General features: G+C 43.2%; 1 protein-coding gene and 1 pseudogene across 2 annotated transcripts; both read left to right on the top strand.

The window, feature by feature from the left end:
- The window catches only part of LOC135230795 (class I histocompatibility antigen, Gogo-OKO alpha chain-like), a 49,744-nt pseudogene that overhangs the window by 12,551 nt on the left and 10,204 nt on the right, over positions 1 to 26,989 (top strand).
- On the top strand, positions 5,869 to 7,520 carry LOC135230796 (ribonuclease P protein subunit p21-like). Of its 2 annotated transcripts, none has more exons than XM_064282533.1 (5): positions 5,869 to 5,963; positions 6,038 to 6,138; positions 6,229 to 6,311; positions 7,140 to 7,265; positions 7,379 to 7,520. In XM_064282533.1, exons 1-5 carry the CDS (start codon positions 5,907 to 5,909, stop codon positions 7,501 to 7,503), a joined length of 492 nt encoding a protein of 163 aa, XP_064138603.1. In that variant the 5' UTR covers positions 5,869 to 5,906; the 3' UTR covers positions 7,504 to 7,520. The 2 variants fall into 2 exon arrangements, with proteins under 2 accessions (XP_064138603.1, XP_064138607.1); XM_064282537.1 differs by having other exon boundaries at positions 7,140 to 7,272.

Raw genomic sequence — 26,989 nt, 5'->3', positions numbered from 1 at the left:
ATAACTGCCTATAATCTTACCTCATTAACATCATAGAGGTAAGATTTACAGCACATAGGAAAATCACATCAGATGACGAAATGGTGGACAATTACACAACACTGGGAATCATGGTACATATTTTGAGGGTACAGAATTCAATCTATTACACACTCCTAGAATGTTCTGAGACTCATTCTTAAGGTAAGGCTCTGCCCAGGGGACTACATGGCTCTCCATAGATTGGTAAAGAAAACAGTAGGTAAGTACTTGTCTTCAGGGAAGGGGGATGTCTTAGGTTGAGTTCTCTTGAGAAGCAAAACCAGTGCAGCATATAAATATATATATAATATAGAGAGAGATTTATGTCAAGGAAATGGCTCACACAGTTGTAGATGCTAGAAAGTCTCAAGTTCATGGGTCAGGACGGAAGCTTCTCCTGACTGACATAGCCACAAGGGCTGGTGAATCCAAGAGTGGACGATCAGACAGCAGGCCTCTCGCTTATAGAGGCTGATTAATCCCAATATTGGCAAGTAAGATGGCAGGTAAGCTGCTAGCTCAAGTTCCAAGAATCAGAGGTCAGATGAGAAGGAGCTAGCTACAGGAGTCAGAGTGAGGAAAAGCCCTCGAGCTTTGCCAGAAAGTCCACCTGTATTGGATGCAGGCCACAACCCCAAGAAAACTACCTTTCAACTGATAGGATACTTACAGCAGATCTCCTCATGGAGGTGATCACATTAAATCAGATCTCACCATAGAGGTGATTACACCATTATACAACTGGCAAACTATATCATAACTGCCGAACTACTGAGAATCATGGCCCAGCCAAGTTGACACACAACCTTAACAATCATAGGGGAGAAAGTGGAACGATGAAAAATTTTAGTTTCTATTTAAAGAAAACAGCATCTGAATACTTGACTAGAGCTTCCCCCGACCCTGCCCTCTCTTCTCCTATCTCCCTACTACTCCTAGATGTGAGAAAGTGAAGACCATGAAGGTGAATTTTGTATCCATAGAGCTGGAGAAGAACTTCAGCAATTTCCTTTGACAGTACCTTGCCCTGAGAAAGATCCTTAAACATCTCATCAGTAAGTTTCTCCCAAAAGAAAACTAGAAGAGGGATTCATCAGATAAAAGAAAATCCTTACGTCGTATCTCAGCTGGACTTCGGTTACTCCTCTGTCACTTTCCATGCTCATACTCACCCCGCCCCTTTACTTGGCTTTCAATGTCACTCTCAGTTGAGTCATAGAAATCAAGGGAGAGGAAGCCTTAGATGTCATCTAGTCTTATGTCTGTATTTTTCTAAATAGGCACCCAGAGAAGTTAAATAATTTGCCCAAGTTATCAGGTAGAGTGACTAAACTGTAACACTCTTAAGGGCAAAAGGTAGTGCTATTGATATTTATGCAGGGAAAATAGGTATAAACCAGACTGTTCCAGGAAAGCAGACACAGGGTCACTGTACCCCTAGACCTTAATGCTACCTTGCTCTCTATCCTTCTTAACACATTCCATTCTTTCTGGTCCTTGACTGTGCCTAGCTCTTCTCCACACAGTGAAATAGATGATGTCAGAGGGGGATGGTGAAAGGACAAGGCTGGAACCTAGACCACCTTCCCTTACAGAGTCAAGAGATCATTATCTGTTTATATTAGGATCAAGGTGAAAAGTGAAGCCATTGTCCCCTTCCTTCTCTTAGGTAACATCCTGGATGGAGAAAGTTAACCAAACCATGTTGTTCAGGGGACCTTTAAGAGAACAGGCTCTGTAAAGGCAGGCTAGTAGAGCAAGGCAGGAACGATTAGCTATTTCCATTCTCATCTAGCTCCCCACTCCGGCTTCTTCCACCAGTGGACATGACCCTGAGACTGCTCAACTTGGCCTAGTCCTGTCAGAAGAGCATGTGAGTGTCAAGGTCATGGAGACAGGACTCCAGGATCTCCCTGATACACCATGTCATTTCACCTTCTACCCTTGCCTCCTGACTACTGAGGATTTCACCTCAGGTAAACACTACTGAGAGGTGGAGGTGGGTGACAAGACCCACTGGGCAGTGAGTGTGTGCTAGGACTCTGTGAAAAGAAAGGATAAGCTGACTCCACTCCCCGATACTGTCTACTGGTGGGTGTGAATGTGGAATGGGGGCAAATATGCAGACACCACCATGCCTTTTACCCCTTTGCACATCAAGGTGAAACCCAAGAGGGCGAGCATATTCCTAGACTATGAAGCTGGCACAGCCTTTTTACAGTGTTACTGACTGCTCCCATATCTACACCTTCACTAGTACTTTCACTGAGAAACTTTGATCCCTATTCTACCCAGGCATCTGGGCTGGTCAGAAGAATGCTGGGCCACTTACCGTTAGGCCCCCTACAGATTGGAAGTGACAGGTACATTTAAAAAAAAAAAATTGCCATCTAGTCAATTGTGACTCATAGTGATCCTATAGGGCAGAGTAGAATTGCCCCACAGGATTTCCAAGAAGCACCTGTTGGATTCGAACTACCGACGTTTTGGTTAGCTGCCATAGCTTTTAACCACTGTGCCACCAGGGTTTCCAACAGGTAGATAAAAAAAAAAAAGGGACGTGGAAATAATTGGGGTAAGAAAGAGTCAAGAGCTGTGGGCCTTCCTTCCTATACCCTTCAGGAACGTCCTCCTGTCTGCCTGGTTCCAGTCCTGATTTGCCTACGAGAAACACCTTGGTTTCTAGGCTGGTTTTCTTGTAGGCATGGGACTGAGCTGGGATGAGAGCACAACTGCATCCCTCTCTTAACTGTAGCGGTGAGTTGCCAGTTCCCAGGGAATTGCCTCCTCTGAAGTCCATCAAGTTTTCTATTGCACAAGGATGATTTGGGAAGGAAGGAGAGACTTTTCCAGAAACAAAAAGTCCATAGGAGGGAATCTGTCTTCCTCAAGCTGGAGGAGGAAACAGAAACCCCAATATATCTTTTAGGGGCTTTTTTGGCCCATAATAGTCTTGTTTCTTGAGGAAGATGGCTGAGGTCTGTGTACCTCTAGGCTTAACAAATATGAATGACAGTTGCTCTCATTATTCTAGAAGTGGAAGAGTATTTCTGGGGCAGAGATTGGGCATTAAGAAGGTTAGATTAGAGAGCGAGTTTCTTTGGTCTTCCATTCCCAGGCTAAGGTTACCATTATGAGTAGGATTGGCCAGAAGTAGGAATGTGCTCAAGGAATCAGGGTGGAAGGAAAGAACAGAAGAACCTACTTTCCCGCCCAGCCTTTCGGCAGAGCTGACTTATTGCCTGCCTCCATATAGTTGGTTGTCTCCAAGAAAGCTGATCACCTTGCTCCTCTCCAAAGACAAGGCGGAAGAGATCCTACAGACACATGTACACTTTCACTGCTTTCCCGGAAGAACTGGTAAGAGAGAGGGTCAGGTATTAGAGGAAAGAGAAAGTGTCTCTGTCCAAAGCCCTGGCCTTAAAGAAGGCTATTAAGTAGTTGCCCTCAAGGTGTCAGCCTTGTTACGTAGCTGAGGTATCCAAGCCAGAAAGGAAGAAAGGTAATGGAGTCTTTCTCATCCTGAGAATGGGTAGAAAAGATGGTATCTGTAGGGGAGGCCAGATAGGAAACTTCCTTTCATGTATGTGCACCTGGACTGGAACTCATGTTCAGAAGAGCCAGCCTTTTGCTTCTTTGTGGCCATCCTTCATCCTTTGCCATTCTCCTTTTCAGAGAACACAAATTATTTTACCATTAGGCCAAAATAAACCACTGCAGGGTACATAGGTTGTCAAATAAAGGTGACATGAGGCATGCCAAACCAAACTAAAACAACTTGGATTATCTCTGCTTGGATAATCAGGAGTTGACAGAAGATTGGGAAAAAAGACTGCAATTTATTGAGGGCATTTCAACTCCTCCTTCCACCTCAAAAGGACTTTGTCCAGACTCTTCTCTTACCTTTTTGCCTTGACTGTGGTTATTTGTGGCAAGATGCTTCGGTTTGCTTGAAATAATACAGAGCGAAGGACCTACTGAACGGATCTGTGTTGTGTGGTAATTTGGCAATGGCGTGTTATTGATGTCTGTAAGAATCACTGGGGTATTAAAAATCCATGTTTCTGGGTCACACCCTCAGTGAATGATCAAGGTTTGGGGTGTGGGGGCTGGGCATCTGCATTTTAAACACACTCCTTCTGGCTGAGTCTGGGGATCCTTGTGAAACTCGTCCTGGAGGAGGTTTCAACAATTTCCTTTCTCTGTCTGAGCTGGAGAACCAGTTCCCTTCACCTGCCTGGCAGGAATCTTAAGGAAGAGAGGCTGCAACCTTTCCTGACCTACGTTGCCCTCTCCCTGTCTCAGGGTTCATTTCCATTCTGCCCCTTCCATCCTTCTGCTTCTGACCTCACGGGCTTGCAGGCAGTAACTATGAAGAGGAGGTAAACAGGATGCCAAGCAGAACTAATGGGAGACAGAAGTCAGAAGTAGGGGTGTAAAGTGTATGTCTGTGTGGGGAGTGGGGTGTCATTTCACAGGTAGGGAATGGTATCGATAGGTCTCTGTGACCCAGTGTCTAAGACTAGGATTAGGGACCATTGACTCACCAAGTGAGGATCCCCTGCTATGTGTCCAGAACTGCCTAACAGGAAGTACGTTTCTTTGATAAGTAGACAGGAGTGGGACTAACCTGTGCTTTCCTGGGCCAGGAGCTCTCTTCTCTCCATCACTCTCATGGTCCTACCCACTTTGACTCCCACTGGCACAAATGCCTTTTTGAATGTATAGTCACTTTTCCCTCTGTCTGTAAACCTTCAGGCATCTGCCTTTGGCTTCAGGACTGTGGGTCTAGCTGGTTTTAATGGCATAACCATCTCCCAAGCCTATCTGCATGGAGAGACCAGTCTTCTGTCCTGTAAATGTTTAGAAGTTTAAGATTTTCTGCTTCACCAGCCTTTCTAGTCTCTACTTGTTGTAACCGGTTTGGGATTTGAGGAAGACTCTGGAAGTATTGTAGAGAGAAACTCTCTGACTCTATTAAGGTGAAAGTAAAGATATTTATTGAAAATTCAAACAGTTGAAGCTGCGGGAAAACACAAAGTGAAAGCAATTTGCCGAGTGTGCCCCTGAACTATTCAATCACAGGGGTTTATAAAGGCAAAAAAACATAAGCATAGGAGCTAGCTTAAACATTTCTGACCGGTTGACGTTTGGGTTAGTTAAAACAAGGTTACGGAAAAGTACAATGCGTTGTAAGGAAGTCGGAAAAAACATCTTTGAAGGGAGTTGAGGCACATCTTCTGACAGTCCAACTAACCACAAAAGTCACATATTTCCTGGAACATCTGTGCGAGCCATAAGATCTTTATTACAATATTGACCTACTTGAAACAACGCTTGAACTAGTTAACAAACTTTCTGAGAACAGGAAAGAAGTAACTTCTATGAAATAGTCAAACTGACAAAGTGGAGTTGGGACTATGTTTAGCCAGAAATCCTCAGCCAAGCCAAATGCCTTGAATTTTAGAAAGCTCTTTATCAGAAAAAAACCCTTTGCCCAACAAGTCCATTCCGACTCATAGAGACCCTATAGGACAGTGCAGAACTGCCCCCATCGGGTTTTCAAGGAGCCGCTGGTGGATTCCAACTGCCGACATTTCTGTTACCAGCCAACCTCTCTAACTACTTTCTGTTACCAGCCAACCTCTCTAACTACTGCGGCAACTCAGAGGGACCTTTGGACAAGTGGGATAGAATTTACAAACAAATGGATCTGAGAGACCACGAGGTGGCGTCAGAGTACGCGCCTCGGATGAAAGGCGCAAGGAAGCGGCTCACTGACCAGGGAACTACAGTTCCCAGGAGGCGTTGCGCGGACGCCCGGGGCGGGGCGCGCCGAGAGGCGGAGCCTGCGGGCGCACGGGCGCGGGGCGCTCGCCGTCCAGATGGCGGGGCAGGTGAAGGACCGCGAGGCCTTCCAGAGGCTCAGCTTCCTGTACCAGGTGACCCCGGGTCGGGGGCGCATCGGGAAGGGTACCCGGTGCGGCCGGCCCGGAGTGACCGTTCCGCTCCTCAGGCCGCCCACTGCGTCCTCGCGCAGAACCCTGAGAACCAGGCGCTGGCGAGGTTTTACTGCCACACGGAGAGGACCATTGCGAAGCGGCTCGTCCTGCGGCGGTGAGCGGGCGCGGAGCTGGCGGCGGGCGGGACCGGGCAAAACGGGGGAGCGAGCGCGGGCACCCGACCACCTTCCTCCTCTGCCCCCAGGGACCCTTCGGTGAAGAGGACCCTCTGTCGTGGCTGCTCTTCCCTCCTCATCCCGGGCCTGACATGCACCCAGCGCCAGAGACGTGAGTGCTCCTTGCGAGGGGCATGATTGCGGAGCGGGGAGTGGGGGGAGGCCCAGCGACCCCTTCCTCACTTTAGTCTAGTGTCAGGCGTGAGGTTTGTAGGAGCCCGCTTTCTCCAGCGCCGGATTCCGTTACTGCTCCCACCTGGACAAACTAAACTTTGGGCTTGACTTTTATTCCCAGCCTGGGCAGTGGAGAAGTAATAATAAAAAAATAATAAAATAATAGATGAGTAATAATAGGTGTTATTTGGCGTCATGGAGTACATGATTCTCATTACCTTTCATTCAGTAAATATTAATTTTCTGAGATGTGTCAAGTATTGTGCTAGATGTATTATTTTCATTAAAATTGCAGTGTGCTGGGACAGACCAATGAAAACAGTTGAAATAAAGTAGAAAAATGAAGTGGAGTGGAGTGCAGGGCTACTTATGCCAAGGGTGGTAAGGTTCATGTTAAGCAAAGGGAGTGGGAGGTAGACATTCTAGGTATGTGAGAGAACTCCAAACAAGGGAACTTGTGGTGCTGCAAGGAAATGAGAGTTCGGGAGGCTAAAGTTTGAGGGAGGCAGACACAAGACATGAAGCTGAAGAAGGAAACTGAGGCCAGATCTTGCAGCATCTGGTTAAGGAGTTTGTAGTCTATCTTAAAAGGTACAAAGAAAGTGATGGGGTTTATGCAGGGGCCTGACACCATCAAATTTGCATTTAAAGGAAGGAAAATAGAAAAAGAATTACTGAAAAACAGCAGAGGCAAAACTGGGTGCAGGAGGTATTTTCTCCTGCTAAACCTGGGCACCCTTTTTCTTTTTTCCCACATCTACCCCAGGCCGCAAGGGGCAGCGCTGGACAGTACAGACCTGCCTAACATGCCAGCGCAGCCAACGATTCCTCAATGATCCCAGGCATCTGCTTTGGGGAGACCGGCCTGAAGCCCAGCTGGGGAACCAGGCTGGTGAGAGGTGGTAGAGAAAAATAGGGGCTATCCCAGGAGGTAGGGACACATAGGTGGGTTCTGGGTGGTGGGAGAGGTACCACAGTCAACTCTAATTCTGCTTGTCTACCCAGATCCCAAACCACCACAGCCCCTGCCAAGCACAGCTCACCCCATTCCGGCCCACCTTCCTGAGGAGAAAGTAGAGCCTCAGCCCCAATCCTCAGTGATGGATTCATCCTATCTGCCAAAGAAATAAAATTTCATCTTGTTTAATTCTGTTCTGTGGGGATTTCAGCTCTTCATTTCATTTTCCTCTGTTTCTGTCCATATGTCTCTGTCGCTGTTTAACTTTTCCTTTGTCCTTACCATCCTTGTACTCCCACCATGTGGGGATGTCCCGACCTCTGTCAGCCATGGGGCCCCACTAAGCAGCTCCCATTTCCAGGACCCCAGCTGTAGTGCTTCCTCAGTGCAGTGCCACGTTTGGACTTCAGTTTCTAGAGCTGTCTGCAAGGTCTCAAGCCTTCTTAGGAGATTGCATCTTTAGATAGTCTCATTGAGTGAAGGGCTGGACAGACTGCTGATGCCACTGCTCTGTTTTTAAGTGAGGGTACAGATATGGGGGCACAAGGGGAGACAGTTCAGATCTCCAGTTCCACTTTTTCCAATCTGAGTTTTCTTCTTTTAGGTTCTAGTGGGGGACATGGTATAAACCTGAACTAAGTCAGAGTAGCTCACAGAAGGACACTGGCAGATATTGTACAAGGCTGCTCCATGGGTAAACTCTCAAGAGTATCTAAAGAATCCTTCAACAACTAAAATTGCTTTCTTTGATACCCCTCAAGAGCCTACTCAAGGACAGAATTCCCAGACTGACCACTTTGCTAGCTTCCAGTTAGTCAGTTTACCCCACACATGTACGAACATAACTGACTATTCCCCGTATGCAATTTTCTTCCCTTGCTCTTATAAATTCTGTGTTGCAGTGATTTATTGCTATATAAAAATCACTTCATAATGCTGCTTCAAACAACGGTTTATTATTTCCTCTGATTCTGTGGATTAGGAATTCTGACAGAGCTGGGCTGGTTGGTTCTGCTCACGTGGTATCATCTGAGCCCCCACTCAGCTGCGTTTAGCTGCTGGCTGGTCTGGAATGCCCAAGAAGGCTCACTCACATGCCTGGCACCTCATTGTTTCTCCATGTGGCCTTGCCACATAGCTAGCTTTGGCATCCTCACAGCAAGACTGTCAGGGTGGTTAGACTTCTTACATGGCTCTGACTTCCACAGAGAGCATTCCAAGAGAACAAGCCCCAATGCGTAAATGCTTATCAAGTCTCTACATCATGCTTGCTAATGTCCTTTTGGCCAAAGCAAGCTACGTGGCCAAGCTGCACAAACGCTCATTGGCTCTCTGGGGACCACCATTGTAACAGCCTACCACATCTTGTTTTTGTCTTTGTCCTTGATTGGTCTAGTCCCTGAATCCTTCACAGTTGACTAAATTATTTGCACGAAAGATTACTATTGTGCAAGTAACTAAATGAGTTACTCTTTGACAACTTATGTTTGGAGACGGTGCTGCCTGGGTCAGCTGTGGGAACCAATGGAAATGTGTAGCCTCAAAATATACCTCATGTGAACCTGGACCCTTTATGTCCTCCACTCACCTTTCTTGGCTCCTCTGCTAAGTCTCATTTCTGGTGATTGAGTTCTTTCGCACCTGTATGCTAAATCTGAATCTTGGTCATTTGAGTGTGATTATAGCTGCACATAATTGAACATGTCCACAGTGGGGTAGCAGTACTGAAACTGAGTTTTGATTTCATAGCTCTATCTTAAGGAATTCCTTTCGTGTGGGATACTACGAGAATCAGTTCCCGTTGGAAGGCAGAAGAAACAGAGTCTGGACTATGGTTCACTTGTGAGTCTGTGTGGCTTGTTCATGTCTTTTATGTTTCCGTAAATATAGGTTCATCCAAATCTAAAGATCATGGCCCTCTTTCTCTTTCTGAAACTATCCTTTTTCATGTTTAGTTATTATGATGTAATAGTTGTCAGTATATGCAAAAATGGGTTTCTCGTATCCAAGAATGGGGAAAAAAAAAAACCTTAGTATGTAAGAGTCTATTTTCTCAATAATTTAGTAGTTCAAAATCAGTGCCCTTTCAGTACCCTTTAAATAAAATTAAACGAAAGTGAGTGAAGAAACTTAGGTCGTTTTGAACTGAATCAAGGAAAGAAGATCTTCCGGTTTCCGTAGAAACCAAGACTCAATCATTCTCCAAACCTTAGGTAAGTTTAGCACTTTTCATAACTGGTAAGAATCGATATCATTGTTGTCAGGAGAAAAGAGAGAGATACTGATTAATTGTATTGAGAGACTGTCCTGAATTCAAAAGAGAATTAGAAAATTAGATTCCCAACAAAGGAAATAATAAATGATTTTGGTTTTCTTTACCTCACATTTGTTTGTAAGTATCAAGTGAGATAATGTATGAGAAGGCACCTTGAAATTAGATATTATGGATTATTTTAATGGAGTATAAGTAATGATCATAATAATACTGAGAGTAACAATAAGTAGTGAAATATATTAGAAAAGACAGAGCCTGGTCATAAGGGAATCTGAGTTACTATCCTTACAACAGGCATTTGTAAAATTAGGAAGTTTAACTATGTTCTTTTCCTATAGTTTCTTCCCACTCTGGAGACTAACAAAGTTAGGATATTTTGATAAATTCATTCAGAAATATTTTCTGAGCACTTACTCTGTAGCAGAGCATTGCTACAGGGTATTATCTGGCAGCAGGAGCTGTGCTGGGTAGGCCAGCGTGAGTGGCACAGAGAGAGCAAGATGGAGAGTGGTAAATGTGGCCAGAGAGATCATAGGAGGCCAGGGGTCTTTAAACCATCATGAGGAATTTGATTTATTCAAGGGGAGGCCATTGGAAGTTTTTAGGAAGCAGTGACATGATGTGATGTAAAAGGATCACTCTAACTTTTTTAAGACTAGACTAGGAGAGCAATAGTGGAAGAAAGGAAACCAGTTAGGAGGCTATTCTCATCACCTAGGTGAGAGATGATAGTGGCTTGGACTAGGGTATTAACAGTGAAAATGGAGAGATTTTCAGAGTTTTTATATAGTTTAAAGGGATAACCCATAGATTTCCTGATGGACTAGCAGTGAGATCTGAGAAGAAGGGAAAATACACAGAGTTCCACAAAACTAAAGTTTAAGGGGTCTTGGTATACCCAACTAAACCCACTGCTGTTGAATCGATTCTGACTCGTAGCAACCCCATAGGATTTCCAGGGCTGTAATTCTCTTCGGAAGCTGACTGCAACATCTTTCTTCCTCAGAGCCGCTGGTAGTTTTGAGACTCCAACCTTTTGGTTAGCAATCACTCACTTTAACCACTGAACCACCAGGGCTCCTTGAGGGTGTATTTTGAACAGAAAGAATATTTTATGACTTCCTATTTGACCAGAGTATTGAGAGAATCCAGGGAATCTTCAGTCTGATGTGGGGATTAGGGGTGGAAGATGGGTTTTCAGTTCAGTCCAGTCAACCCCAGGGCTTGGAGAAGTTATATACTAAAAAAAAAAAAACAAAACCCAGTGCCTAGTTTTTTTTTAGTGGCTGTTAAATTGCTTCTGACTCATGGCAACCCCAAATAAGTCAGAGTAGAACTGTGCTCCATAGTGTTTTCAATGGCTGATTTTTTGGGAGAAGATCTCTAGACCTTTTTCTCAGGCACCTCTGGGTGAACCGAACCTCCAACCTTTTGTTTAGCAGTTGAGTGTGTTAACCATTTGCACCATCCAAGGACTCCTGCAGAAATTATACTGTGAAATATTTAGAGTGGAGGGACATTCCAAAATTTTCTAAGACTCTAAGAACTTTTTTCTCTGTAATGATAACGGTACAAGGTTCTTAGCATGTATCCTGTCATTATAAATATAAAGACTCAGAGGTTATATGATATACCCAAGTTTACTGCAAAGCCAGCACTTGAATGCAAGCTTTCTCTAAGGGGCATTCTTTCTAAGTTCACATTGGCTCAAAAGAAGGTGAGACCCTCTCTCTTAGGCTGGGTTCTCTAGAGAAGGAAAACCAGTAAAGCATATAAATATATATAGAGATTAATATCAAGGAGATGACTCACATGATTATAGAGGCTGAAATGTCCTAAGTCTGTGGATCAGGGTAGCCATAGCCACAGGAGCTGGTAAACCCAAGATCAGCAGGCAAGACTGCAGCTAGGTCAAGTCCCAAGAACCAGAGGTCAGATAACAGGAGCCAGATGCAGAATCCAGAATGAGCAAAAGCCCTGGGGCCTTTCCAGAATGTCTGCTTATATTCAGATGCAGACTGCAAGCCCAAGGAAACTCCCTTTCAACTGATTGGCTCCTCACAGCAGATCCCATCTAGGCGTGATCACATATCAAATCTCAACAGGAAAGTGATCACAATATATGACTACCAAAACACTGAGAATCATGGCCCAGCGAAGTTGATACACGTGGTTTTTAGAGGCTGTAATGTCCCAAGTCCATTGGACGAGAAAAAGGGTTCTCCTGATTTGCGTAGCCACGCGGGCTGGCAAACCCAAGATCGGCAGGCCAGAAAGCAGAGGTGTTACAGACTTCTGCTGATTCACATAGTTGCAGGGGGTGGTGAATCCAAGATTGGCAGACCAAAGAACAGGGCTGTAGCAGGCTATGAAGATTGACTGATCTCAAGATCGGCAATCAAACTGCTACCTCAAGTCCCAAGAACCAGAGGTCAGATGAACAGGAGCCAGCTGCAGAACCTAGAACAAGCAAAAACCCTGGCAAGGCGAGTAGAAAGAAGCTAGGTGGTGGAGGGCGGAGGGCGGAGAGATAAAGATTGATGGGGCTGGTGAGCTGCCACAGGCCCTGCCACCGATGGTACCACAGCAGATCCCATCATGGGGCGATCACATCAAATTTCAACAGAGAAGTATCACATGATACAACTGCCAAAACACTGAGACTTATCACCCAGCAAAGTTGGCACACAATCTTAACCATCACAGTAGTCATGTTGGAATGGAGTTGCTGTAGTTTTCCATTGGCTTTAGTCACAGGGCATGGTAGTACTAAGAGACACCCTAAGGGATCTCCTGCATTCCAGACATACTCCTCTTTACCTCCATTATGCAATATCAATCCAACTTCCTCTTAGTAATCAGAATCAATAATACCAGCCAGTATAGTAACTCCTTTCTTTGCCTGTTGATCCAGAGGCACAAGGAGCCCAAAATGGCCAAGTGGCATTCTCACCTTCCAGTTCAATGAAATTAGTAATGTATCACCAGGTGGGAGCATTCCTTCTTTTGGAACTAAGACATCTAGACCTGCAGAGCATAAGGTTGCAGGGACAGGAAGCAAAAATCTTGCAAGTGGGTCACTAGCGGTAGTAGTGAATGGTGCCACTCCCAATTCCACCCCTTGATTCCTGGACCCATGGATCCTGTCCATGCAGGAAAGAGCACCACATAGTGGATGCTGGTTTAGAGCATATACAGCCTCCCGGAGAACATTGCTCCAACCCTGCAAGGCATTGTCACCTAGCTGGTGCCATAATTGTGTCTTCAGCAGGCTCTTCCACTGTTCTATCAAGCCAGCTGCTCCAGGATGATGGGGAACGTGGTAAAACCACTGAATTACATGAGCATGGGCCCATTGTTCCACTTCATTTGCTGTGAAGTGACCCCCTTGATCCAAGGCAATGCCGTGTGGGATACCCTGACAGTGGATAAGGCATTCTCTAAGTCCATGGGCAGTAGTTTTGGCAGAAGAATTGCATGCACGGGAGGCAAGTCCTTATCCAGAGTAAGTGTCTATTCCAGTAAGAACAAAATGCTGCTGTTTCAATGATGGGAGTGGTCCAGTGTAATCAACTTGCCACTAGCTTGCTGGTTGATCACCTTGAGGGATGGTGCCATATCAGGGACTCAGGGAGGTCCCAGAAAGGGGCTGTAGAATGGCTCTTGTCCACTTTTGAGTGGTGCCTGCATATCGCTCAGAACCATCTGTAAAACAGTCGTAAGTTTCCTCTTTCTCAGTCGACTGATCATAAGGAACTCCTCATGAGGCCAGAGGTGCAGACTGGGAGATGGAAGGTAATGTGACAGAAGTGGAGACTATGGGCATTTAGGCCACTTCCTCATGCAACATACTTGTGCCTTCAGATCCTGCTAGGGCCTGATCTCCATTTAATGATGGAGTGCTGCTGTGCATTTCCAACTCTATGACTCTGTGTGTCAGACAACACCCAGTTCATGATGGGCAGCTCAGGCCACATGGTGACTTAGTGGCCCACAGTTAAGAATTCAGTCACTCCTAAGGCCCAGTAACAAGCCAAAAGCTGTTTCTCAAAAGGAGGGTAGTTATCTGCAGAGGATGGTAGGGCTTTGCTCCAAAATTCTCAGGGTCTCCATTGTGATTCACCAATCAGGGCTTGCCAGTGACTCCAAATAGCATCTCTATCTGCCACTGACACTTCAAGCACCATTGGATCAGCCAGGTCATATGACCCAAGTGACAGAGTGTCTTGCATGGCACCCTGAACCTGTTGCAGAGCTTTCTGTTACTCTGGGCCTCACTCAAAGCTAGCAGCTTTTCAAGTCATTTGATAAATAGGCTGGAGTAGCACACACAAGGAATATGTTCCCTTAAAATCCAAAGAGGCCCACTAGGTTTTGTGCTCCTTTCTAGTTGTGGGAGGGGCCAGATGCAATAATTTATCCTTCACTTTAGAAGGAATATCTCAACATGCCACACACCACTGGACCCCTAGAAATTTCACTGAGGTGAAATATTTTACCAATAAGTCCAATCTTCTAAATATGTTACCAATAAATGCAGAGTCATTGACACTGCTTCTTTAGTAGGTCCAATCAGCATAATGTTATCAATATAATGGACCAGGGTGACATCTTGTGGCAGGGAAAGACAATCAAAGTCGTTGTGGACCAAGTTATAACATCAGGCTTGAGAGTTGATGTTGCTCTGAGGTAGGCAACTGAAGGTGAATTGCTGGCCTTGCCAGCTGAAGGCAAACTGCTTCTGATGGTCCTTTGAAATAGGTGTGGAGAAAAAGACATTAGCCAGATTAATAGCTATATACCAGATACCGGGAGATGTATTAATTTGCTCAATGAAACTGCACCTGGAACAGCAGCTGCAATTGGAGTCACCACCTGGTTAAGTTTTAGAGATCTACTGTGATTCTCCAAGATCCATCTGTATTTTGCACAGGCCAAATAGACAAGTTGAATGGGGATGTGGTGAGAATCATCACCCCTGCATCCTTTAAGTCCTAGATGGTGGAAGTAACCTCTGCAATTCCTCCAGGAATGCAGTATTGCTTTTGGTTTACTATTTTCCTAATTAGGGGCAGTTCTAATGGATTCTAATTGTCTCTTCCTACCATAATAGCCCTTTCTACATTTTTCAGGGATCCATTGTGGGGGTTCTGCCAGTTGCTGAGTATATCTATTCCAATTATGCGTTCCTGAACTGGAGAAATCACTACAGGATGAGTTCGGGGGTACACTGGACCTTCTGCGAGACTGACATGAACTAAGACTCCATTAATAACCTGACCTCCGTATCCCCCCAGTCTGACTGGTGGGCCCAGTGACATTTTGGGTCTCCCAGAATTAGTGTCAGTTCAGAGCCAGTATCCAGTAATCCCTGAAAAATCTGATTATTTCCTTTTTCCCAGTGAACAGTCACTGTTATAAAAGGCCATAGATTCGTTTGGGGAAAGCTGTGAGAAAGATTAACGGTATAAATTTTTGGCAGTGTAGCGGGCCTCTTCCTCAAGAGGACGTGGCCTCCCCTTCATTCAAGTGGTTTTAGGTCTTTAAACTCGTTCGAGTCTGGGAACTGATTAAGGGACTGTGACTTTCTGTTCTGGCAATTCGAGTTACGCTCCTGTTTAGTTGACCTAGAATTCATCCACTTGTACAGATCAAGTAAATATTTAGTAGATTTCCTATTTATTTTGCTCCTAGGGACACCATGACTAAGTAGCCAATGCCATAAGTTTATATCAGTCTGACTATTGTGATTAGTGCTTTAGTTCTGTCCATTATGCTAACCACACCTACCTTGTCTTTTTCAATTGAATGCAGCCTCTTGGCCTCTTTACTAGGGGGTCCTATCAGCCCCATTGTAGTTAGGTGTCTTAATTCAGTTAGGGCAGTTCCCACTGTCAAATCTGGCTTATATAAAATAGCAATCACTGCAGTCTTCAACATTCTGGGGCTCTCTTCACAAATTTGTTCTTCACAGTTATGGTAAAATGTTTATCCTCTGAGCACTCAATGTGTGGGACTGTAGTTCTAACCTGATAAATCTACTCTAGCATGCCAATTTCCCTAAGCCCTTGAATACCTTCTTTTACAGCATACAAAGGCAGGTCTGGTACTTCAGCTTGATTTAGCCTAGGCCGTTGCATAATCCATGCCTTGGCAACCTAGCCAAATAAACTATGAAATCCTTTCCTAACTTCTAGAGCTGAAACCTTGAATAAAGAATCTGCACTTAGTGAACCCATATCAGTAAATTCAGACTGATCCATCTTTATCTTCTTTGCACCGTTATCCCATACCCTTAATAGCCATTGCCACACATAGTCCCCAGGTTTCCGTTTGTACATATTAGAAAAGTCAAGGTGTTCTTTTGGAGTGTAGCATACCTCCTTCTGGGTCACACTTTGTACTTCACCTTTTGGGGCTTGCTGGGACTTAAGTATAGGTATAGGTCTAGAAGACAAAATTGGAAGTGGAGTAATGTTTTGAGAATATTCAGTATTACTTTGTAAAGCATTTGCCTCACGCAATGTCCTAGGCATTGACTCAGACAAAGGTACTTTATGTGCAGCTGGGTTAAGCTCATTAGATGGGAGTGGAGGGTCTAATGATTTTACTGGGGAGGGTGGTTTAGGAGACTAACATGGCATAATCTCTTCAGATGGAAATGAGAGGGCTGGTTCTGTTGGCAGGAGTGATTCAATGGAATTTAGGGCCTTAGTGTCTCTAGCTTCCTGATTATCTGCCAATATGTCCCCATCCCAAGTTTTGGGATTCCATTTCTTCCCAATCAGTGCCCTCACTTTAACTTCAGACACCTTTTGAGTTTTCCAATTGAGTTTGCATTGTAATTCAGCCACTGTCATAAGACTCTGGGCTTCATTTTCAGCAGTATCACCTCTGTACAAGAAATAAGGCTTTTTTCCAAGGCACAAGTGGAAACTTTGAGGTCATCTACATGGCGCTTGAGCTTTGACTCTGAAGTCCCAAGCTCATCTCTTTCTTTCATCAGTTTGTCTAGCGAAACTAGGGCCCACCAACCAGCTTCCTTATACTTCTCATTCTGACAAAATTGTAGAAAAGTATTACACATGCAGCCACCCAGAGCCTCACCTTTTAGCAATAGCTGACTTGGTGGTATTTCACATATTCGTATTGTCACTTCATGCCATGGATTAGCAGTGCCCACTTTACTACTAGAGGGAGGATCATCAACATCTTTAAGACTAACCAGACTTGAGAACCAATTTAGAAAACTCATCCTTATAATTTTGTTTCTCTAGAACCACTCTTAGGCTGGGTTCTCTAGAGAAGCAAAACCAGTAAAGCATGTAAATATATATATAGATTTATGTCGAGGAAATGGCTCACGTGGTTGTAGAGGCTGGAATGTTCCAAGTCCATGAGTCAGGAAAGAGGCTTCTCCTGATTCACATAGCCACAGGGGCTGGTGAATCCAAGATCTGTAGGTTAGAGAGCAGGGCTCTCACTGACAAACTGTAAAGATGGACCGATCCCAAGAACAGCAGGCAAGACAGCAGGTAAACTGCTAGTCCAAGTTCCAAGAACCAGAGGTCAGATAAATAAGAGCCAGCTGCAGGATTCAGAGCAAGGAAAAAGCCCACGAGCCTTGCTGAATATTCACTTATATTTGATGCAAGCCACAGGCTTAAGGAAACTCCCTTTGAGCTGATTGGCTACTCACAGCAGATCCCTTCATGGAGGTGGTCACATTGTATCAAATCTCATCATGGAAGTGATCACACTGCCAAACTACATCATAACTGCCAAACCACTGAGAATCATGGCCCAGCCAAGTTGACACACAGCCTTAACTATCACACTCTTCTATATCTAAATACATACCACATTACTAAGGTGATCAATATTATTAGCCTGTTCTTGATATTTACTTTCTCCATTCTCAGGCAATCATAAATGCTTATATTGGGTGTTTCCATCTCATTGTAGCTTTTTTTTTTAATAAGACTATTCTATTCATTGTGCCCTGCTATTTGTTATGTTTTATTTATTAAAAAATCATATATATTCTGCCAGTTTCATAGAAAAATCTTTAACTCATAATTTTTAAAATTGCTTTATAGTATGATTGCAACTACTCCCGTAGTAATAAATATTTATTTCCATTATTTTTCTCTACAGTTAACACCCATTGCATATCTTTACACACGTATCCTTACGCAAACTTCCCAGAGTCTTCCATTTCCACATGGCAGTAGACCTTGGTAGTTGAACTGATGATCTTACTGATTAGCTAGACTGACAATCGCATTGCTGCTGTGAATGATTTTTAAAGTCTTAGCTACACTTGGAACTCAGATTCTACAGGTCCAGCCAGCCACACTTAATATTTTCCTTATCTCTGAGTTTTTTCTGCTTGTAAGCTTCTCTATCCCTGAAATCACCCCATACTTCAGCCCAAGAAGTGTTCTTGTCTTATATTCCTCGTTCTACCACTAGCTAGCTATGTTACCTGGAGAGGATAAGTAAGGGACTTCTTTGTGCACCACACACAGATCTCTATGTAGCTTAGGCAGGTTCAGTTGAAACATGCCTGTCGTTAGTTTTTCCAGCCACTGTGCACTTTCTTCATGTCTCAGCCCTACTCAAAGACTTAAATGTTGCTGCTCAGATAGGGTAAATTCCAAGACTTTCAACCTGGGCTCCTCACATCCTACAGCAACAACAAATGTTTGATATACATAATGCTCCTGCCAGGCTAATCCAGACTTGTCTCCTCACCACCCCCTGCTCATACCATAATTCTCTCTGTTTCTACATCAGTGCTCATTCTGACCCTCTTATCAATTCTCAGTGGTCAGTGGTGACCTCTGGTTTCAAACATAATGGCCTTTCCTCCATCTTCATTCTCCTCAAACTCTCTATGCTATTCTAAACAGTACAATCCTCCTTCTTTGAGTGCCTACTTTGACCTGAATGATATCACTCTCCAGACTCTAGAATCCAGATTCATGACAAATCCCATGAAGAGCCTTGTATAAATACTGGGTCCCTCCCAGACATAATCAATCAAATCTCTGAAAGTAGAGAACTGAGATCTTTTCAAAACTCATAGAGGAACCTGAAGCACCTAGTCAATGGATCTGGGTTTATTGTCCACCATACCACTGAAGTGCTGCTAATCTCTGGTTCCCCCATTCCTTCTTGCTCTCATTTGGTTAACCTTTGAGTTATCTTTCTCCTCTCCCTCTCCTACTATGACAAGCCAGACTCCACAATTTGTCAGCTTCCCATCCCTTCCTCTAACTTCCCAACCCCACTGGTCCTCCGATTCATTACAGACCTTTTATCACTTCCTCCAAGGGATAAAGAAGCTTGTGTATTCTCCTCTTTTCGGCTTCCTTCCATCTCTTCCATACTTTGACCTTTATATATACATTTGTTTGACACTTGTTGACAGCCTACTAATTGGAGCAACTACATTAGGTGCCATGCATTTTATCTCTTAAAGCACTGCCTTCCATGTCCTTCTCTAAATTAAAAAAGAAAAGTCTAGTTTGGGGTATACATGATAAAATAAAGCTTTTAAATTCTGACATAAAGGTAATCTACAACACCGTCCCAGTCTTTCTTGCACTGCAGTCAGTTAATTTCTAAGATCTGAAGATAAAATCAATCTGATTTTTTTCCATATTTTTTACCTGGAGGGAAAAAGGACTCTTGGAAGATCAGAGAATCTGTATGTTCAGGAGCTCACAACTCTAACCTTGGGAAATTTATTTAACATTTTTGGGCCTTGATTTTTTATTGAAAAAATGAAGATAGTAAGTTCTTCTCTGGCAGCCTTACAGGGTTGGTAAGGTCAAATGAGTTAATGTATGTAAAACCATCATGGAAATTATGTATATTGAATATTTGTTGTTGTTAGGTGCCAGTGAGCTGATTCCAACTCATAGCGGCCCCATGTGACAGAGTAGAACTGTCCCATAGGCTTTTCTATGCTGTAATATTTACAGAAACAAATCACCAGGTCTTTCTCCCATGGAGTAACTGGGAGGGTTCTAGCTGATGGGTGGGTTCAAACTGCAGGGTGGGTTTGAACTGTGGACGTTTAGGCAAACAGCCAAGCACTTAACTGTTGTGCCAGCTGGGCTTCTTTTATATCAAATATGTTGTGTGTCGTTGAGTCAATTTCAACTCATAGCAACCCTATGTGACAGAATGTAAACTGGACCAATAAGCAACATCATGATAAATGGAGAAAATATTGAAGTTGTCGAGGATTTCATTTTATTTGGATCCTCAAGCAAGCCCATGGAAGCAGCAGTCAAAAAAATTAAATGACCCATTGCACTGGGCAAATCTGCTGTAAAAGATCCCTTTAAAGTGTTAAAAAGCAAAGATACCACTTTAATGACTGAGATGTGACTGACCCAAGCCAGGGTGTTTTCAGTCACCTCCTATGCATGTGAAAGCTGGACAATGAATAAGAAAGACTGAAGAAGAATTGATGCCTTTGAATTATGGTATTGGCAAAGAATATTGAATATACTGTGGACTGCCAGAAGAATGAACAAATTTGTCTTGGAAGAAGTACAGCCAGAGCAAAGACTTTAAAGCAAAGACTTCGAAGCAAAGACTTCGTCTCACCTATTTAGACATGTTATCAGGAGGGACCAATCCTGGAGAAGGACACCATGCTTGGTAAAGTAGAGGGTCAATGAGAAAGAAGACAACTTTCAACAAGGTGGATTGACACAGTGGCTGCCACAATGGGCTCAGGAATAATAACGATTGTGAGGATGGCGCAGGACCTGTCAGTGTTTCGTTCCGTTGTACCTGGGTGTCATGGATTGAATTGTGTCCCCCAAAAATATGTGTATCAATTTGGCTAGGCCATGATTCCCAGTGTTGTGTGATTGTCCACCATTTTGTCATCTGATGTGATTTTCCTATGTGTTGTAAATCCTGCATCTATGATGTTAATGAGGAGGGATAGGCGGCAGTTATGTTAAAGAGCCAGGATTCAATCTACATGATCGGATTGTGTCTTGAGCCAATTCTTTTGAAATATAAAAGAGAGAAGCAAGCAGAGAGACAGAGACAGTGGGACCTCATACTACCAAGAAAACAGCGTCGGGAGCAGAGCATGTCCTTTGGACCTGGGATTCCTTTAAGGAGAAACTCCTAGTCCAGGGGAATATTGATGACAAGGGCCTTTCTCCAGAGCCAACAGAGAAAGCGTTCTCCTGGAGCTGATATCCTGAATTTGGTCTTGTAGCCTACTAGACTGTGAGAGGATAAATCTCTGTTTGCTAAAGCCATCCACTTGTGGTATTTCTGTTACAACAGCACTAGATAACTGAGACAATAGGGTAGCTATGAGTTGGAACCAACTCAATGGCAAAAGTAACAACAGTGGAGTTATTATTTCTATAAATAGAAATAATTTGAGGCTAAAAAAGGGTAGGGATATACACTGCAAAATACTAGTGCTGGATGCTTGAGTTACTTGCCCCCTCATTTCATCTGAAAATTAAAATATTTGACTATGATGAGTTCTAAGAGTCCTTCCAGCTGTAAAATTGAGCCTACCCAGGTGTAGCCACCCAGATTTTCCGGCAGGTGCCAAAAGTTAGACAGCATTTCTTTCAAATGCTAAATTTTGGCCTAGCCATCTAGGGATGACTTTATAACTAGTCTTCCTTACAAGTAATTTCAGACTACCAATTATAAACTACTCTGCAAAAGAATTTAGCAAATCAAACTTTTGCTTACCACATCTCTTTAAAACATAGCACATGGATATAACATTCCCAGGGACCTATACACAATTAAGCTATGTCCAATCCTCTTCCCAATATTATAGTTGATTTTGTAAAACTTCAGGTGAAACTTTTCATGAGCTGGTTGGTTTCCTCTCTGCTCACAGGGTTATTCCTGAAGACTGGGAGGATCATGGTGGCCCGTGGTCTAGTCTTGCTGGGAATTTTAGAGAAATACTTTGGGAAGTATATTCCAAATAAGGCATTTGACTAATAAAAACTTTAGTTTGTATTTAGTTTTGGCTGTACCCATTAGCCGAAAGCAAACATTTCTTTAACTGCCTTGCATTTGTTATAGTCTCTTCCTGCTGCTGAAGTGTCTGCTCTACACTTGGCTTCTCAGGCCTGAGTTTTCTGAAATCTCAACCTCAACCAGATAAACTTTGTATTGAAATCATTCTTTTTCCAAGACACCAGGCAAAAGTGTCCCAGAATTCAAGAGAATTGTCCCAGACCAAGGCAATAACATTCTGGAATCAAAGGAAACCTGTCAATGAGATACCGGGAAATTCTATAAGATTTCTGGATTGCGACTAGAGTATTTTCATATTGTCAACAAATCTTGGAAAATAAGTGCTGATCCATCAGGTTTTTAGAGATTCTGTATGGAAACCTATGTAAATGAAAATTCCTTGTTATTATATAGAAAGTAACAAGGACAACAACCATAGTAATAATACCTGCATTTAAAAGGCACTTGCTACATTCCAGGCTTGGGGTTAAGTACCTTCATGGGTTATTTTGTTCAACATTTACCACAGTCATATAAGAAGGGCAATATTATTATTTACAATGAACAAATGAAGTCTAGAAAATTTAATAACTTGTGCAAGGAAAATTAGGTTAAGAGAGGCTAAAAACTTGCCTGAGATCATGCAGCAGCTGTGCAGTGCTTGAGATTGTGATAAATGACTGTGTTTAAAATCATAATTCCATGTCCATTTGGGATTATCTAAAATTTTTCTCCCTGGGATCCCATTGAATTCATCTGAGATTCAATCCCTAATATCCGTGATACTTGGATTTCTCCATGGTTCTGAAAGACAAAAAATGTCAGGTTCCACCTACTCTATGAATGACCTTCTTGTTGCAGAAAACTGCCCAGTAATGAAAACTCTACAGTTAAATTTGAGATTTGAGTATCTGAATTACTGAGTAGTTCAGCAATCATTTTGAAAGGTAACATATAGAAGGACTCCCAAAGTGACCCCTTTATATGCCCTACACTAAAATGTACAGAACAGTAATAACAAGAAAAGACCACATACTGAGTGAGAAGTTTATTTTGGAAAATTTTTATCAGAATGTAAAGAAATCTGTATCTTTAGCATTATTTTGGGGAAAAGGGAGAGTTTAGATTTCAGTTAACTCTGTTTTGCCCCTCCCAAAGTATATATTATCTTTTTTACCTAATCAGACATCTTTATTTTTTCCAGAACAGTATTAATTTAAATTTTCCCCTATATATTTGCACTTTTAAAATTTATTCTTTCTTTCATCTCATACATTCCGGGGTCTTTCCTTCACCTAAAGTACATTATTTAGAACTTCCATTAGTAATGGCCTATTCGTATCAAATTGTCTTTTTTTTTTTTTTTTCTGGAAAAATCCATTGAGATTTTAATTTTATTCATTATATTTTCATTTATAAAAGTTGTATCTTATTACTTTCATATTTTCTTGGACATTCTTTACAGTTTTATTATTACCTGAACACATTTTAAACCTTGTTTTTAATGAGTTAAATGAATATTTTCTTTTGTAAGAATCAGGACACAGCTGGTTCCTATGAGGCAGAGGTTAATGATGTCCCAAATGTCCAGCCTTTCCAAACTGCTGTACCACTCTGTCATCTCTGACATCAACTACTCCCCCTCTCCTCAGTACTCTCTCTCCCATTTTTGGGTTCTGTAATTCACTGCAACATCTCACAGAACTCACGAGCCATATCAAGGAAATGGCTCATACGGTTGTGGAGGCTAGCAAGTCCCAAATCTGTGAGTCAGATGTAGGCTTCTCCTGACCCTTGTGGCTGCGGGGGTGATGAACCCAAATCAGCAGGTCAGACTACAGACTGCTGGCCCCCAAGGCTGCAGAAGCTGGTGAATCAGGTCAGGTGATAGGCCGCCAGCCCATCTGGCTGAGGAGGCCTGCGAATCCCAGAATTGGCAGGTAAGACAGCTGGCCTCTGGCTCGAGTCCCAAGAACCAGAGGTTAGACAATCACAAATCGGACGCAGAAGAAGAGACAGAGAGAAAGCACTAATAGGGATCCACATATATACCTGGGATGCAGGCAACACCCCAGGGAAAGGGGTAACTTGAGTAAGGGTGGGAGTTGATTCACCCTCCTGCAAGCCTGTGACTCGGGACACACCCCACACCAACCCTGCCTCATTAACATGTAGAGGTTAGGATTTCTAAAACGTAAAATGGAAGACAACCATACAATACTGAGAATCATGACCTAGCCAAGTTTACATTTAATCCCAACTGTTACAGGTTCCATGTATCTTATTTGCATAGTCCCACTCAATCATTGCATGTGAGTCACAAGGACAATGGCTAGAAGGGCCATATTAAGTAATTCATTGCACCACAGGACACCTCTTGGCTCTTCTAGACATTGACCCTTTCATACTTGAAGAATTAACTTCCCCATTCCAACCATTTTGCCAGTCCAAAAGGCATTAACAATAAGTCCTTCCATAGGGTAGAAGAGTCCTAAGGGTGAGGTTTCTCAAGTACCAGTCATTCAGATCTGCTGCAGGTATCTATTTGTTTTGGTCAGTGTTGTGGATTGATTCCCAATATTGTATGTCTACCATTCTGTTATGTGATTTCCCTATGTGTTGTAAACCCTATCACTATGATGTAATGGGATGGATTAGTGGCAGTTATGTTGATGGGATCTATGAGATTAGATAGTGCCTTAAGCCAATCTTTTTTTGAGGTATAAAGGAGAGAAGCAATCAGAGAGGTAGGGGGACCTCATACCACCAAGAAAGAAGCACCAGAAGCTGAGCGCTTCCCTTGTACCCAGGGTCCCTGTGCCCAAGAAGCTCCTAGGCAAAGGGGAATTGATGACACAGACCTTCCTCCAGAGCTGACAGAGAAAGCCTTCCCTTGGAGATGACGCTCTGAATTTGGACTTGTAACCTACTAGACTGTGAGGGAATAAATTTCTCTTTGTTGAAGCCATCCGCTTGTGGTATTTCTGTTATAAAAAAAAAACAGCACTAAATGACTAAAACAGCCATGTTCTCCAATAGTTCATCTCATCTTCACCCTTTCTGTCCTCTGATAAAATTTAACTGAGAGAAGATTATTCCCTGGCTCTGAGTCACATTCATGAAGACATGTGAGTCAGCCCTTCATGCCTTTATCTTCCCTCATTTTAGATAACAAATATTTCAATTGCCCATTCCAACTCTCTATCAAGCCATTACTCTGAGGGTAGTGTGCAACATGGACGTCCATTTAACATGATGTTTCTTGGCCCATTGCTGCACCCTGTAAGCTGTAAAGTATGTTCCTTTGTCTGATAAAATATAACTCACTGGCCCAAATTGGTACAGTATCCTTTGTCCCAATCCCTTAATGGTGTTTTTGGCATTTGCATATGTCACAGGGTATGCAAAGCCCAGTCCAAAGTATATCTATTTCTGTGAGGACCCATTTATAGCCACCTGGTGCCACTGCTGTCATTGGTTCAATATAATCAACTTGCCAGTTATGTGTATGGCCTTCCTCCTGCCCCCTGCCCACTGGGAATCTGCCCCATAGCTGTCTGCAACCTCTATCTTTCTTGCTGGTGGATAGAGCAGTCCTTATTGGCATTTTGTGCCTCAGAGCTCAGAGAGTGCAAGGGGGCTGTGTCTAGATTCAGTCCATCTCTGCATTGGTGCAGCACCCCCATGCCTGCTCATTTCATGGACCCAATTGGCCACCTCAAGTGAATGTACTCTCTCAAGAAAAGATAGCTTTCAGTGCAGTCAGCGAGACAAAGGCATAATATGCTGACCATGTTATCTAAATTTAATCTGGATTTCTGGACTAATGGCTATGTCTTTTGAGAAAAATATATTTTTCCTAGGTGGTCAAAACTAGGATGTGAAACCATATGACCAAGTGACCATGTGCACCCCTCAAAATACATGTACTCATGAAGAGTGCTATCTAGGTGCTGTTGCCAACAGGATATTTTTGCAAGATAGACAAAAAAAAGAGTAAGCATCTTGTGACCAAGATCTATCATCCTGTGAAACTATCTGTAATCACTAAGTATACTATTAATAATCAGTAACCAATCAGAGGGTGATTATTACAACATTCATTGATTTTCCTGTAATTACCCTCCCTATGATTTAGTTCATCTTTTAAACCCATAAAAATACTTGTATAACGACACTGCCCCTGGACTACCTGGCTCCATTTTCAATGGGCTACATAGTTCTCCAATTGCAGTTGTTTTAAACCCTTAATAAGCCTCTCTGTTTTAGCTTGAACAGTATTCAAGTTTTTCTCTACAACAGTACCAACAAGTCCACTTGCTGATTCCAATCACGTTCCGATCCAGGAAGGGGGTTTTTCTGATGGCTAACAACATGTCCTACTCCCATGTGCCCTCTAAATTCCCAGAGTGCTTTCCATAGGTCCATGCCCCACACAAGTATCCCCTTAATAGTCCAGTTTTCCATCACTCATTGATTCTTAGATGGTTACTTTGGTTGTTGTTGCTTGTAATGGCTGAACGAAATGTTATGCTGCATTTGGAGTGGCCTGGGGTGGCCAGATAAGCAGGAGAATGGATGGAAGGCCAGGGTCTACTGGTTCCACTCACCAGAGGCCCAAGGCTATATGCATATGAATAGGAAGATAGGATATCAAGAAAAGAAGATGAAACTAGAATGTTTTAAAAAAAAGACTTATATGTTAAGGATTATGTATTTAATTGAATGTACTATGGATATTGAATGTTTCTACTACTTAGCACTGTAAAACAGACTTATATGTATGATAGAAATGAACATTGGGTATTACAGATTGTAGGGAGTGTGTAACTCTACCTTCAGCCAATACTATATTGGATATGCTAAAAGGGGAACTAAGATTTGTTCCAGGGAAACACAGGCTGTTTGAATGCAGTAGCCCTGTGTTTAGAGTGGGGGCTTAGGTCAAAAACCTGAGCCCCACCCAGAATTTGCATTTGCAAAGACAAGCAGAACCACCTAAAACTGCTGAGAGAACAGGAGACTTGCATTTGGAGGAAGGAGCTGAAGAAAAAAAAAATGATCGTTTTGCTTTTTCATGCACCCAGGCAGGAAAAGTCGGGTGCCCATCAATAGGAACCCCCAAACCCTGGTGGCACAGTGGTTAAGTGCTACGGCTACTAACCAAGAGGTTGGCAGTTTGAATCCACCAGGCGCTCTATGGTGCAGTTCTACTCTGTCCTATAGGGTCGCTATAAGTCGGAATTGACTCAAAGACAGTGGGTTTGGTTTTTTGGTTCCAGGACTAGAAGTTAAAGGGAGCTGGCAAGTAGACACCTTGGTATGCTCGCTGGTGAAGACCATCTAGTTC

Source organism: Loxodonta africana, chromosome 1 (assembly GCF_030014295.1).
Source record: "Loxodonta africana isolate mLoxAfr1 chromosome 1, mLoxAfr1.hap2, whole genome shotgun sequence".
Classification (NCBI taxonomy): domain Eukaryota; kingdom Metazoa; phylum Chordata; class Mammalia; order Proboscidea; family Elephantidae; genus Loxodonta; species Loxodonta africana.
This window is presented reverse-complemented; position numbering and strand designations above follow the sequence as displayed.